This window comes from Pleurodeles waltl, chromosome 8, assembly GCF_031143425.1.
Source record: "Pleurodeles waltl isolate 20211129_DDA chromosome 8, aPleWal1.hap1.20221129, whole genome shotgun sequence".
Classification (NCBI taxonomy): Eukaryota; Metazoa; Chordata; class Amphibia; order Caudata; family Salamandridae; genus Pleurodeles; species Pleurodeles waltl.
In genome coordinates, this window is record NC_090447.1 from 1,280,496,858 (window position 1) to 1,280,513,317 (window position 16,460).

At 46.1% G+C, this 16,460-nt stretch overlaps 1 protein-coding gene across 5 annotated transcripts in view; it reads right to left on the reverse strand.

Annotated features, from left to right (window-relative positions):
• Positions 1–16,460, reverse strand: part of CDK8 (cyclin dependent kinase 8) — a 208,581-nt gene that overhangs the window by 112,897 nt on the left and 79,224 nt on the right. For all 5 annotated transcript variants that reach the window (XR_011194600.1, XM_069202230.1, XM_069202228.1 and 2 more), the window contains one exon: positions 11,106–11,163. Coding sequence is in view for 4 of the 5 variants with exons in the window: in XM_069202230.1 (XP_069058331.1) it covers positions 11,106–11,163 (58 nt within the window). In the remaining variant the exon portion in view is untranslated. The remainder of the gene's footprint in view (positions 1–11,105; positions 11,164–16,460) is intronic.

Consider the following 16,460-nt stretch of genomic DNA (forward strand, 5'->3'; position numbering starts at 1 on the left):
CAGTTGGGCTTTAACCGGCTGTAACTCTCTGTAGAGCTTTCTAAGAGTTTTGCTTGCTTGGGTAAGGCCATACATCTTATGTAGAGGTGAACGGTATCCCAAAGTGTTGCATAATCAGTAACTGAAAGAATTCAGATATGGAAGAACGTGCTTGCCTGATGTGTTTGCCAGTGAAACACTTGGTCGATCATAGCAAAGGAGGGCGATATCTGGTTCTTTGCCCAGTAACCCCTGCTCGAGATTTTCACTTCAAGTTTCACAGGAGAGCATTACAGAAGATAGTCAGACTGTACCCATGCAGCAATATCCCAAGAAAAAAAGAGAGTGCTCTATACACAATGTGTCATGTACATACAAAGAGTATAAGAATAATTGTGTACTGCCAAACCGGAGTCTCCAAAGGTCTTCCTGTCCAAAAACCTCCATTATTTCAAGTACGGACATCACAGAACCCAGATCTGCCTTTTAATGGATCCAGGTTATCATCATACAGGGAGTGCAGAATTATTAGGCAAATGAGTATTTTGACCACATCATCCTCTTTATGCATGTTGTCTTACTCCAAGCTGTATAGGCTCGAAAGCCTACTACCAATTAAGCATATTAGGTGATGTGCATCTCTGTAATGAGAAGGGGTGTGGTCTAATGACATCAACACCCTATATCAGGTGTGCATAATTATTAGGCAACTTCCTTTCCTTTGGCAAAATGGGTCAAAAGAAGGACTTGACAGGCTCAGAAAAGTCAAAAATAGTGAGATATCTTGCAGAGGGATGCAGCACTCTTAAAATTGCAAAGCTTCTGAAGCGTGATCATCGAACAATCAAGCGTTTCATTCAAAATAGTCAACAGGGTCGCAAGAAGCGTGTGGAAAAACCAAGGCGCAAAATAACTGCCCATGAACTGAGAAAAGTCAAGCGTGCAGCTGCCACGATGCCACTTGCCACCAGTTTGGCCATATTTCAGAGCTGCAACATCACTGGAGTGCCCAAAAGCACAAGGTGTGCAATACTCAGAGACATGGCCAAGGTAAGAAAGGCTGAAAGACGACCACCACTGAACAAGACACACAAGTTGAAACGTCAAGACTGGGCCAAGAAATATCTCAAGACTGATTTTTCTAAGGTTTTATGGACTGATGAAATGAGAGTGAGTCTTGATGGGCCAGATGGATGGGCCCGTGGCTGGATTGGTAAAGGGCAGAGAGCTCCAGTCCGACTCAGACGCCAGCAAGGTGGAGGTGGAGTACTGGTTTGGGCTGGTATCATCAAAGATGAGCTTGTGGGGCCTTTTCGGGTTGAGGATGGAGTCAAGCTCAACTCCCAGTCCTACTGCCAGTTCCTGGAAGACACCTTCTTCAAGCAGTGGTACAGGAAGAAGTCTGCATCCTTCAAGAAAAACATGGTTTTCATGCAGGACAATGCTCCATCACACGCGTCCAAGTACTCCACAGCGTGGCTGGCAAGAAAGGGTATAAAAGAAGGAAATCTAATGACATGGCCTCCTTGTTCACCTGATCTGAACCCCATTGAGAACCTGTGGTCCATCATCAAATGTGAGATTTACAAGGAGGGAAAACAGTACACCTCTCTGAACAGTGTCTGGGAGGCTGTGGTTGCTGCTGCACGCAATGTTGATGGTGAACAGATCAAAACACTGACAGAATCCATGGATGGCAGGCTTTTGAGTGTCCTTGCAAAGAAAGGTGGCTATATTGGTCACTGATTTGTTTTTGTTTTGTTTTTGAATGTCAGAAATGTATATTTGTGAATGTTGAGATGTTATATTGGTTTCACTGGTAATAATAAATAATTGAAATGGGTATATATTCTTTTTTGTTAAGTTGCCTAATAATTATGCACAGTAATAGTCACCTGCACACACAGATATCCCCCTAACATAGCTAAAACTAAAAACAAACTAAAAACTACTTCCAAAAATATTCAGCTTTGATATTAATGAGTTTTTTGGGTTCATTGAGAACATGGTTGTTGTTCAATAATAAAATTAATCCTCAAAAATACAACTTGCCTAATAATTCTGCACTCCCTGTATGAGGATACTGGCATCAGCTTTCCTCTATAGCCAGTCGAGTCACTAACAGATATCTGCCTAGTGAATCTGTATCAAACTCTATCGGTTTAAGTCCAATGGTTTACATATTAACATGCACATCCCTGTGGAATACTTACAGTGAGAACAAAAAAAACCTTTCTGACCCCCATTTTGAAGTAAACTGCAACTTTTGCTTAGGTCCACATGCATTTCTTGAAGCATGACTATGCCTGTACCATGTCCATCTACGTAAGCTATCACTTTTCTAGCCTTATGTGTTTTAAGTCACCTAATGTTCCAGGAACATAAGGAAATATTTATACGGGGAAACAAAGCTTACATTTCATCCATCTTTAGTATGGTGTGTGTCTGATCATATATCTGTGCTAGTTATTTTCATGTATGGTACCCATTTGTCACCGGTAATATCTAAACATCACTTAACATTTTCAACATCCTGTGTACAGTAATCTACCCAACTAATCAGTGAAGTTGCCCCCAAAAGCAGTCATTCTATAAAGACCACAACAGATCTGAGTGTGATATACACATGGGAGTGTGATTTCCAACCTAACTGCCCTCCCTCAACTTCTACTGTATAATGAGTAGGTTTCCCTGCCATAAACATGAATCAAAAAGAGAACCCATAAATGCTACTCATCCTCTGTGGACTGGTTATCCCCAAACAGGAGCACAAGGCTGACTACTAAGATTGGTCTATTGTGTCATGAAGTTTTTATAGTCTCCAGTGAAGCCCATGCAAGGACATCATTCCACTTCACAGCCCCTTCTAAATATTGTATCGATTTAGGTCTAGATTTCTGTGACATGGAGGCATTCTGGTGCTTCTCTTTAATCATATCATTTTGCACAAATTTAGCAGATTCTTTAGCATCAGTGAAGAGCTAAGATTTTCCAAGTAGGTTCACACTCAGTTTAGCCGAATATAACAGAGTTTTAGGTTTGTGTTCTTAAGGCAAGGGAGCAGTGTGCCCTCTCAAAACCAAACGTAACAGAGAGGTTGCTGTGATCCAAGAAGTCAGCAAGCAGGCTATTCAAAAAGAGTCATTGCCTTCCCAGGACAGTGGTTTCAGGGAAGCCCAATATCCTGATGATGTGGCCATAGCATGCCTCAAGGCCTTTGCTTCTAGCAGCTAAGAGTGAACACCTTTTCTACATCAACTCTGTTTCAGATGGTCATATTTTTAAAACTAAATTCTATGCTTCACCAAATCTAGTCCAGTTTTTTATTTAAATCAATTCATTCTCTTCTTTAAGCTTTCTTTACATGCTTTTGAAGGTGCCAATCTTCAGGTGAAAGTGCCTTGCCCACTACATTTCATGGTGATAGGGGCACAAAAAGAGTGGGAAAGGAAAGGAGTGAGATGGAGAAATAGGGAAAGGTTACGGTTACAATTTTAGGTCAAACTGAAATCACTGAAAATAGCCAGTTATATTTAGGCATGCAACTCACCCCAATGCACTGCCTATTACATCATATAAAAGACTACAGCATCAATTACATCAATTACATAATTAGTGACAATACATATCACCTCTCCACTGACATCAATGACATCACTAGGGATTCACAATTGTTTGATTGAGTAGGTCACTATTTCCTGATGTATTTTTATGTGCTTTTTGTTTAGCCAGTCAATTTTGTGCCAATACTTCAAATGAAGCTTTGATGTTATTAGCAAACTAAAACAGGGTCTTTCCATTGAACACAGACTCAACCACAAAAAGGGTCACGCAAGATGGTGGTGTTTTTTGTTTCATCGTGTTTTTTTTTTTTTTTTTCCAGCATATGCCATGTAATTCAGCACCTGTTGCATATTATGCAGATTTCAACAAAAAATATATCCTGCTCCAAACTGAAGAGACCAAAAGTTACCATACAGACTTGGCATACAGAGAAAAGCAGTACAAAACACTTAGTGAAAGTGAGCTGTTTACCTTTTATCCACCGACTGCTGTTCTCTAATATTTAACAGGTGACAACGTTGTGCAGCTATTCTATCAATATCCTCTACTGATGGATTAGAGAAGGGTTTATCAGGAGCATGAAAAAAATCCTACCATGTTTAAAATGTGTAAACAGAAATCAAACAGGATGAGAATACGGATTCCTTCTTTGTCTCACCCCCCCCCACCAACACCATCCCCCCAAACACCCCTTTATGAAAGGAGCGACTTTGAAAAGCCCAGAGTGTAGACACACTAAAGACCTAGAATAAACCCAAGACTGAAGGTCAACTTTAATTCAGATTTAAAGAAAAGAAAAACAATAAAACTGGTGCTCCAGGTCCTTTTTGAGCAGTCAGTACTCTTCTTGCAGGCACCTAAGAGATCAGGTCTTGCAATAGTCTGCCTGACCTGCAGATATAATATCTTGAGTCGTCTACTGAACCTAAAACTAAAATACTCGATCCATCAACTGGACACAGTAACTTTTTTTTACTGGAGAATTGACACCAGATGTCATAGCCATATATTACAGAACTATGGCATACTATAGTAGACAGTGTATTTCCGTATCCTCAGGCATTCAAGTGGAAAAACAACTTCAAATGGCAAAATAATTATCCTTGTCTGGAAGGCTCAGACAGTCCCTCAAATCTGTTTTGCGACTTTCCTACTGAGTCACACTTCAGGCATTTCATTAGCAAGCTGAAGTTAGACCACTTATCTGCGGTTCTCTTTAGATTGAGGCCACTATTGCACCTATAAAATATCCAAACATAGGACATGCTGCCTTAAAAAACATAGGAAAGAAACTAGGGTTGCTGTGGGCATCCCAATGCATCAACATTCTGTGGAATAGCTTAAGAAGAGAAATGGCGGATAAGATGACCAAGATGACAACTTCAAAGTCCTTGACGGTCAACCATACTATTTGACCATTTACATTCTGAGAGACGACATTCGGTAACGCTTTTTCTGGTGGATACAGTAGCTACCTGTGGATTCCTCACCTTATGAATTCTCCCAATGCGCCAGGATTCAACGGAAATTTTCTTCCTAGCACTCCACGTTGACGTCACAATTGCACGGCTCCGCATGGGACTCTGCCGGACGTTATCGTGGCAATAAGACGTCCTTGCCGGCGTGCGGACATCAGTTTCACCATATTTTTCGTGCCTTTGAGACAAACAGGTGAATACCGACCTCACAAGAACTATATATACCAAACACAAAAATAAACCACAATATTTGTTTATATGAAAACACCAAAAACGTATATACATTTATAATAAAGTCTTGATATGACCAGACAGGAAACTGGGAGGTGGGTGGGACTGGGAGGAATCCAGAGGTAGCTACTGTATCCACCAGAAAAAGCGTTACCAAAGGTAAGTAACTTGTTCTTCTGATGGATACAACTACCTGTGGATTCCTCACCTTATGAATAGAATCCCAAAGCAGTCCCACATTCGGAGGTGGGTGCCTGACCGATCAAACCAAGAAATCCTGCAAAACAGAACACGCAAAATGGCCATCCCTCCTAACTTCCCAGTCTAAGCAATAATGCTTTGCGAAAGTGTGGAGGGAAGCCCAAGTTGCAGCCTTACAAATTTCAACAACTGGGACACCCCTAGCCAAGGCCGAAGTGGCAGACTTAGCCCTGGTGGAATGGGCCCTAATTACCTCAGAAGGAACCTTCTTTGCTAGTGAATAACAAATCTTTATGCAAAGAATGGCCACTTGGAAAGGGTTCTCTTGTGGACGGCCTTGCCCTTCATCTTGCCCACATATTCAACGAAGAGTTGATAATCAACTCGAAAGTCTCTTGTCGTCTCAATGTAGAAACTCAGAGCCCTTTTTGGATCCAAGCGATGAATTCTTTCCTCCTCCTTTCATGGATGAGGAGGAGGGTAAAAGGATGAGAGCGTTATAGACTGACCCATGTGAAAGGGAGTGACTACTTTAGGAAGAAAAGCCGACCCTGGTTCTCAGCACCACCTTGCCAGCATAAAAGGTTGTAAAAGGAGGTTTCACACTAAGAGCCTGAAGCTCACTCACACGCCTAGCTGACGTGATCGCAGTTAAGAAAACTGTTTTTAAAACTAAAAGCCTCAACGGGCAAGAATGCATAGGCTCAAACAGTGAACCCATTAAAAAAGTCAGAACCAAATTCCAATTCCACTGGGTCATGATAAACGGAGTAGGAGGAAACTTGTTAATCAAACCTCTCAGGAATCTAATAACTATAGGGGACTTAAATAAGAAAGGCTTATCAGGAAGGCAAAAAAAGGCAGACAGCACTTATAAATAACCCTTCACAGTTGCAACTGCACAACCCTTCTGCGCCAAGGAAAGAGCAAAAAGCAAAACATCAGACAAATGGGCCTTTAAGGGATCAATTTGCCTCTCTCCACACCAAGTAACAAATTTTACCCATCTGTTGGCATAGACAGTCTTGGTGGAGTGTTGCCTGGCCGATAAGATAACATCCACTACTTCTTGAGGGAGAGAAAAGGAACTCAGATTGCCCCGTTGAATATCCAGGCATGTAGGTGCAGGCTCTGGAGGTGGGGGTGTAGAACCTGCCCCTGTGACTGCGAGAGGAGGTCTGCCCTGTGAGGGAAGCGGAGCAGAGGGCACAGTGAAAGTTGGAGAAGGTCTGTGTACAACACCCTTCCTGGCCAATCCGGGGCTATTAAAATGACTTGAGCTCGATCTTGGCGAATCTTCCTCAGAACCCAAGGAATCAAGGGTTGGGGGAGGGGGGAGGGAACACAAAGCGAATGGTCACACCAAGACATCTGAAACGGGCCCCCCAGTGCCCCTGCACCAGATACTGGAGGCTGCAGAACGACAAGCAGTGTGCGTTCTCCTGAGTGGCAGACGGGTCTATCTGTGGAAATCCCCACATCCGAAAGATGCCTCTCTGCAGAGAAGGTATGACCCTACACCTCCCTGCTTGTTGATGTACCACATCGCGGCAGTGTTGTCCTTCAAGACTTGAACTGACTGACCGCAAAGGCACGGGAAGATGGCCTTGAGAGCCAGGCGTATTGCCCATAATTCTAACAGATTGATGTGAAACATCTGTTCTGCTGGAAACTAATAGCCTTTGATCTTCAGGTCACCCAGATGAGCTCCCCCCACCCCAGAGTGGAAGCATCCGTTATGACCATAGCCACCAGAGGTGGAAGGCAAAACGGCCTTCCTTTGGAAAGGTTGCCGTCCATAGCCCACCATCACAGATCCACAGCAGCGTCTCTCGAGATCGTTATCGACTCCTCGATATCCCCTTTGTGTTGAAACCACTGCTTGCGGAGGCACCATTGGAGAGCCCACATGTGCCAACGTGCATGAGTGACCAACAGAATGCAAGAAGCGAACAGATCAAGCATACGTAGGACCTTGAGGACCGGAACAGCCGCTCCATCCTGAAACATTGGAATCAACGCCTGAATGTCCTGATTCCTCTGAGGTGGAGGGCAGGCCCGATTCAATGTCATGTTCAGTACTGCCCCAATGAACAGGAGGCGCTGAGAGGGCTCCAGGTGAGACTTGGGCACGATTACCATAAAGCCCAGGTTGAACAACAACTGGGTTGTCACTTGCAAGTGATGCAGCACGAGCTCTGGGTACCTGGCTTTGATCAGCCAATTGTCACCTTCAAAAAGATTCAAAGTGCGGAAGTAAGACCAAAAGGAAGGACCGCAAACTGGTAGTGTTGCGACCCTAACATAAACCGGAGATTCTTCCTGTCCGACTTCAGAATGGGGATATGAAAATAAGCATCCTGCAAGTCTACAGACACCATCCAGACTTCCTTGTTCAATGCAATAAACACCTGTGCTAGGGTCAGCATTTGTAACTTCTCCTGTTTGAGGAACCAATTCAAAATCCTCAGGTCCAGGATAGGCCTCAATCAACCATCCTTCTTGGGAATCAGGAAATACCTCGAACAGCATCCCTGACCCTTTCACTGCTCTGGAACCAACTCTACTACACCCTTTAACAAAAAGACTTGCACCTCCTGCTGAAGCAACAGGTGATGATCTTCCATACAAAACAAATGACTGGGAGAGTTGGGAGGGGGAAACTCCCAAAAAGGAAGGGCATAACCTTTCCCCACAATATTCAGCACCCAAAAAAGTCTGATGTGATTAACTCTCAGTCATGGAGAAAATGAAATAGCCTTCTACCTACGGGATAAGTATGATTCAAGATGGAGAGAAAACTAAGGCTCCTTTCCTTGATGGGTTCCCCCGGAGGAAGAAGATGAGACGGGAGGCTGCTGAGTGGCTCCTCGCGTTCGAACCCTCCCCCCTGCCCTCTATAAGACCTCTAGAGAGGGTTGGCAGGATGCTGCATGCTGGACTGTGGCCACCCACAAAAAGAGGACCCACAGCCAAAACCCCTGAACCTCTGAAAAGAGCTAAAGGGTGTGGACACTGACGCCTGGAGTCCCAAGGACTTTGCATTAGCCCTGCTGTCTTTAAAACGCTCCAAAGCAGAGTCGGCCATCAAACGGAAGGTCCATCAGAGTTGCCTGAACATCGGTGGAGAAGCCAGAAGACCTGAGCCATGCATGCCTCCTGGTCGCCACTGAACCCATTGCCTTGGCCACTGAATCTGCTGTATCCAAACCAGAATGAATAACCCGTTTGGCCACCGCTTGAGTATCCAACAGGAGTTCATCAAACCACCCCTGCACATCCTGAAGCAAGCTTGGCACAAGAGCTCTTGCTGTGTCTATCAGGGCATGAATATACCTCCCCAGCACACAGGTAGCATTGACAGACTTTAAAGCCATACTGCACGAGGAGAAGCCCTTGTTTGCTGTTTGTTCCATTCGCTTAGATTCTCTATCTGATGGAGTAGCAGGGAACGAACCAGGTGCAGACCGGGCAGAACAAAAGGCTTGCACCACCAAGCTCTCAGGTGTTGGATGCTGGGACAGAAACTGCAGATCCCCTGAAGCAACTCTGTACCTCCTAGCCACAGTCCTGGAAACCGCTGGAGTTGTGACAGACTTCCTCCAAATGTCTACAATGGGCTCAGTAAGGGCGTCATTAAATGAAAAGAGGGGCTCATAAGACGTAGAGGAAGGATGCAACACCTCAGTCAGAATGTATGTCTTCGCCTCCGATGCTGGTAAAGGAAGGTCCAAAAACTCAGCAGCCTTTCTTATCATTCTGTGATAAGATGCTGCCTCCACTGTGAGCTCGCATGGTGATGAAAAATCCCACTCAGGGGTCCAGGCTCTGAAATTCACCCATAGGCTCAGAATCTCCCCTTCCGCCAACAGCTGTTGCTGACACTCCTGCTCCTCCAACAGCCTCAAGGCCCTAATTCTCGACCTAAGTCTGGCCTCTAAACGTGGCATCAACAGAGAATTAGTCAATGATGCCGGTTTCAAGGCAGATGGACGATCCGGCGGAGGAGGGTGGAGAGACATTGCAGCCCGATCGGTACCCATCCGGCGCCTGCATGGACCCCATCGGCATCATCATCTGGGGTGAAGACGTCATCAACTCCGAACCAGCACCTTCACCTGGATAGAAGGGTACAAACCTGTGGCTGTTTGTACCGCGCAAGCGACCACAGCGTGAAAGTTAATGGACCCATGGGACCAGCCGGTGCACCAGGAGGGGCCATACCTCTTTTGAAAAAGCTGAACATAGCATTAGGGGACGCTGATGGATCTGCTCCCGGAGTCAGGAAGGTATGAAACCTCTGCTCCTCCTGAGGCACTTGAACCGAATCAGAGGTTTGCACACCCGACTCCTGACCATGAGGTGACACAGCAGAAAAATGAACCACAGGTGACCTCCAACAACATCTGCGCCGGAGAAGCCTATGGACTCTGAGGAGTGACCGTTGGACTGACCTCCCACGCCGTATGGCGCCATCTCGGAGGAGTCCGATCCCTGGAAGAACGGTGTCGAGAATCATGCTGGCGCCGCTTCTTATGTGACCTCGAGGACCTATGCGAAGATGAATCCCTCACCTTAGATTTTCGATGACCCTTATGCTCCTTCTTAGCTTTTGCCAAGAAGCGCTTAGCCTCTCTCTCCTTCAAGGCCTTCAGGTTCATCCGCTGGCAGGACACGTACCCCTCCATGTCGTGGTCCGAGCTCAGACACCACAAGCAGTCCTCATGAGGATCTGTTACCGACATATGACCCCCGCACTCATGACAAGGCTTGAAGCCCGATTTTTTCAGTGGAGACATTGTAACTCAACAACAACTCCTCGAAACAGTAACTGTTCGAGAGTAGGAAAAAAACGTTAGCGTCGAACGTGCAGAAAAAAGGGAACTGACGTCAGCACACCAACGAGGACTTCTTATTGCCACGATGACGTCAGATGGAGTTGAGTGCGGAGCCGTGCAATTGTGACGTCCTTGTCGATGTGGAGTGCTAGGAAGAAAATTTCCTTTGAATGCTGGTGCATTGGGAGAATTCATAAGGTGAGGAATCCACAGGTAGTTGTATCCATCAGAAAAAGGGCATTCATAATGTAGAAAAATCCCCTAGGTTTTACTTCACTTTGTCATATTAGGCCGGACTCCTAAAAAGACACTCTCACAATGCATATCTATTTCAACATACTGTTCCGCAGGGCTGTGCCTCAAAGTAATAGGTCCTTTCATAGGCCCACAATATACAGACACACACCAAAATTAAAGCTGAAGACCTGAAGACCAGTTTTAAAACTGATTTTGAAACACAATGTATATCATGTGTTCGCCATTTTCATATTTAGTAGTAGCAGCTTTGAATGTAAAGTAATTCACAAGGTGTAGCAAGCCTTTAAAGGACAGGATGAAGAGGTTTGTCGTTTTCACATGTTGCTTCAATTCAGAGACACCATTGCTTCAAAGTTCTGATAACAGACACACACACACACACACACACACACACACACACACACAACTACCATCACTCAGTCATCAAAGAGGTTAAAGGCATATCACACTGCCCTTTCCTATGATACTACCCAGCCCAAGGAGACTTCAGTCAATAATAAATTACGAGACAAAGAGAATAAATTCCATCAATAAGATAAGAACATAATATCCATACCTATTTTTACTCGTCCTCGCTCAGGGCCTTCACCCATAACTAAAATATTAGCAGGTTTCTGTGGGGGTAAAAAAAGTTTTGAATTAGCGTTTTTTTGGTGCGACATTAATTAATTTCCTATTTGGCATCTTACCTGTAAAGGAACCAATCAAATCATCCTGTTCCAGTCTACGACACAGAAACATACACCTGGTCCATTTATGTTGTTAATCTTTCATTTTAATTAGGTTATTTGATATCCCTTTGCACCTAAATAGCATATAAAACATACTTGAAAACGAAGAGGGATACCCAGGGTTGTCCTAAAAATGTACCTTCTATGTGTGATATGCAAATACTGTAGGAGCACTGAAATAAACTGTTTAACAGAGAAGAAAAGCAGATAAACAAATTACTTGATATTTACTAATACTGAGCTGTGTACAGGAGACAGGCCATTCTACAACTCTATACTTCAGAGAGAGAAGTACGGACCTTTTGCTTTAACCATTTATAGTGCCTTGAAGTGTAAAAAATGAAGTCTTCGGACTATGCTGGTGAACATTATCTCAATGTACAGTCAGAATCCAGTGGGCCTGTCGCAACGCACACCCTATCATGCCTTAGCCCGCTAAAAGAGTTGATGTGTAAATAGTGCTGCAAATATTTACCAGTAGAACGAGTTACTTACCTTCGGTAATGACTTTTCTGGTGGATACATTAGCTACCTGTGGATTCCTCACCTAATGAATACTCCCATGGCGCCAGCATTCGACGGAAATCTTCTTCCTAGCTTCTGCACGTCGACGAGGACGTCACACTGGCCCACGCGACGCCGTCTGACGTCATACAGGCAATAAGAGGTCCTCGCCGACGTGCCGACTTCAGTACCAACATTTTTTACGTGCATGAGAACAATAACCTGACGTAATGAAAGATTAAGGCAACATCTCATAACATTGTAAATCACACAACATTGCAATAAAATGGCTGTAGATTTAATAAAACTCCTCTTTCTTTTTTTTTCTTTCTTTAAATCAAAACAAATATACACTAATTATGTATACCCACAAAGATATATATATATAGATATATATATATATATATACATATACAAGTATCCATATATACAAAATCTATAGCAGCCTTAAAGACCAAAAGGAGCACACTCAAGGATTACTTGGTAAGACCAAAAAGGCAACGGGGAGGCGGGTGGGACCGTGAGGAATCCACAGGTAGCTAATGTATCCACCAGAACAGTCGTTACCGAAGGTAAGTAACTCGTTCTTCTGATGGATACAACTACCTGTGGATTCCTCACCTAATGAATAGAGTCCCAAAGCAGTATCACGCCCAGCGGTGGGTGCCTAAATGGTCAAACCAAGAAATCCTGCAGCACTGACCGTGCAAAATGGCCGTCCCTTCTGACCTCAGAGTCCAAGCAGTAGTGCTTCGCAAAAGTGTGAAGGGACGACCAAGTTGCGGCCTTGCAGATGTCAACCACAGGAACACCCCTAGCCAAGGCCGAAGTGGCCGACTTAGCTCTGGTGGAATGAGCTCTAATACCATCAGGAGGATCCTTCTTTGCTAAAGAGTAACAGATTTTAATGCAAAGAACAACCCACCTGGAGTGTGTTCTCTTGTGGACTGCCTTTCCTCTCCTCTTGCCCACGTATCCGATGAACAGCTGATCCTCCAGCCTGAAGTCCTTTGTTCTATCAATGTAGAAGCTTAACGCCCTCTTTGGGTCCAAGCGATGCAGTCTCTCTTCCTCCTTTGAAGGATGAGGCGGAGGATAGAACGTGGACAAAGTAATCGTCTGGGCCAAATGGAAGGGTGAAACAAACTTCGGAAGGAAAGCAGCCTTGGTCCTCAACACCACCTTATCCCCATAAAAAGTTGTATAAGGGGGTTTTACCGATAAGGACTGCAACTCACTCACTCTCCTTGCAGATGTTATAGCCACCAGGAAGACTGTCTTAATAACTAAGTACCTTAAAGGGCAAGAATGCATAGGCTCAAAAGTGGACCCCATAAGGAAAGTCAGGACCAAGGACAAATCCCATTGAGGCATAACGAATGGTTTTGGAGGATATTTATTTAGAAGACCTTTCAAGAATCTAAGAAGAGATACTTCCTGTGCGACTTGAGTATCGGGATATGAAAATAAGCATCCTGCAAGTCGACAGACACCATCCAATCTCCATTGTTCAACGCCAAAAGCACCTGAGCTAGGGTCAGCATCTTGAACTTTTCCTGTTTGAGGAACCAATTCAAGATCCTCAAGTCCAAGATTGGCCTCAACCGACCATCCTTCTTGGGAATCAGGAAGTACCTCGAATAACAACCTCGACCCCTTTCCTGCTCTGGGACAAACTCCACCGCGCCCTTTAATAGGAGGATCTGGACTTCCTGTTCTAGCAACAGGAGGTGTTCTTTTGAACAATACGACGGGTGGGGCGGGATGGGGGGCGGAAACTCCCGAAAGGGAAGGATGTAACCTTTCCCCACAATACAGAGAACCCAAGTGTCCGATGTAATAGTCTGCCACTTGTGAAGAAAGTGCCGCAACCTTCCCCCTACAGGAGAGGAGTGAGTAGGGACTGGTGGAAGCCTAAGGCTGCTTCCCCTGCTGCACCCCTCCAGAGGACGAGGAAGAGGCAGAGTGCTGCTGCTGAGAGGCTCCCCTGGTGCGGATCCTACCTCTCCCTCTAACTGGTCTAAAAGTGATAGAAGAGGCAGGTTGTTGGTATCTCCCCCAAAATGAAGAGGAGTAAGAACCCCGTCCAAAACCTCGAAACCTCCTAAAAAACCTAGAGGAGGCAGAAGAATGGGCCTGCAGTCCCAGTGACTTGGCTGTGGCTCTGCTTTCCTTAAACCTTTCCAAGGCCGAATCCGCTTTGGCTCCAAACAGTTTGTCCCCATCAAACGGGAGGTCCAAAAGGGTCGACTGCACATCTGCAGAGAACCCCGAATTGCGGAGCCAAGCCTGTCTCCTTGCCACCACAGCCGTGCCCATCGCCCTAGCCACCGAGTCTGTCGTGTCCAACCCAGACTGGATAATCGGAGTCACGGCAGCCTGGGCATCCGAAACAATGTTCAAAAGCCCCTGGGGAAGCTCCGTATAAGAAGATGAAATGTCGTCCATAAGAGCATGGATGTATCTTCCCAAAATGCAAGTCGCGTTGGTGGCCTTCAACGCCATACTGCAGGACGAAAATATCTTCTTGGACTGTGCATCCAACTTTTTGGAGTCCGTGTCCCCTGGCACCGTCGGGAAAGATCCAGGAGCTGACCTAGAAGAACAGGAGGCCTGCACTACCAAGTTCTCCGGCGTAGGGTGTCTAGATAGAAAGCCAGGGTCAGAAGGCGCAGCACAATATCTCCTGGCCACAGCCCTATGAACCGCCAAGGAAGATACTGGCTTCTTCCACACCTCCAACACCGGATCAAGCAAAGCCTCATTAAATGGCAAGAGAGGCTCCGCTGCAGAAGAGGCCGGATGCAGAACTTCAGTCAGCAAATTCTGCTTCGCCTCTGCCACTGGCAAAGGCAGGTCCAGAAAGTTAGCTGCCTTTCTTACCACCGCGTTAAAGGTAGCAGCTTCCTCCGTATACTCCCCTGGAGATGAAAGGTCCCACTCAGGGGAAGTATCCAGCCCACTGGCCGTATCAAGACCATGAAGTCCATCACCAGAGTCCTCAATCTCTCCTTCCTCCAAGACTTGTTGGTATCCCTGCTCTTCTAAAAGAGAAAGAGCACGCCTTCTAGAGTGTAGCCTCTCTTCAATGCGCGGCGTCGACATGGCATCCGCCGAAGTCGAGGATCGGCGCCGATCTCCGGATCCATCCGACGCCATATCCGGCACCACAAGCAGCTTCGGCGCCGAGGCAGAAGCCGGACGAAGAGGGTCGCGTCTTGGAGTCTCCGAAGGTCTCATCGGAGTCACAGGTCGAAATCCCGAAGTCGACGGGATGGAAACCTCCGGGGCCAAACCCTCTGAAGCCACCGGAGCGGCCAGTGGCGATACCAGCGCCGAGCCCACATTCCCTAAAGGGAGAAAGGGCATAAAGGGTGCCGGTCGTAAAGGCGCCGGAGCACCCAATGAAAAAGCCAACGGCCCCGAAGGACCAGCCGGAGCACCGCCTGGAGCCATCTGTTGAAAGATGGTGTACATCGCATTCAAGAATGCGGTATTATCGGCTCCAGGGGCAGGAAAAGCCAGATACTGGGGTGCCTGGATCGAAGGCGACCCCGACGCCAGCCTCGACGTCTGCGACGCCGGAGAAAACGCCCAGGGCTGCGTCACCTCAATCACTGAAGCCTGTCCAAGCGAAGTCGGTGACGCCGGAGAAGGCAACGGCGTCGACGGATGTGGCGTGACCGTGGGACTGACCTCCCAGGTCTTCCGACGCCGAGCCGAAGGCGACCTCGAACGAGACTCCTTGCTGGAATGACGCCGTGAATCCTTACGGCGCCGGGAGTCTCGATGACGCCGGTGAGATCTCGGCGAAGATGACTTTCTATGATGTTTTTTCTCCTTCCGTTTCGACTTCGCCATGAAGAGCTTAGCCTCTCGTTCTTTCAGGGCCTTCGGATTCATGTGCTGACATGAATCACATGTAGCGACGTCGTGGTCAGAGCTCAAACACCATAAACAGTCGGAGTGAGGGTCAGTAACTGACATCTTGCCCCCACACTCTCGACAGGGCTTGAAACCCGACTTTCTCTGAGACATTATAACCGCAGAGAAAATCACGCAGCAAAAAAATACACTGTAACCACGAAAGTAACAGTAGCTCCCTCGAAGATAACCGTTTCGAATGCACGGAAAAAAGGGAACTGACGTCGGCACGTCGGCGAGAACCTCTTATTGCCTGTATGACGTCAGACGGCGTCGCGTGGGCCAGTGTGACGTCCTCGTCGACGTGCAGAACCTAGGAAGAAGATTTCCGTCGAATGCTGGCGCCATGGGAGTATTCATTAGGTGAGGAATCCACAGGTAGTTGTATCCATCAGAAATGTTGGTTATCCACAGCTCAGCTCTTTCTCATCAGTCTTTATAAAGTGAGGCAGTCTTGACCAAGCGACATGACTTGAACCGAGACAAAAATGTAATAGGTAAAGAGGTGGTGTGGTTATCCTGAATGAATACAGATGGTGCAGTTCTCTAGGATTCTGAGATTTTGCCGTTTTCTAAGTTGTTAAGGGACAGAAAGGGTGCAGGATCTAGGGTGCAAAGCCCTCAAATTCTTAAGTAGGAAGTCGTTCACGACCTCGGCATGGGAGGAGAATTTACAAATTGTGGATGGTGCAGATTAGGCAATTGAAGAGACATATCAAGAAAGCCAGCAAGGAGGCCGGAGCTAAAATAAA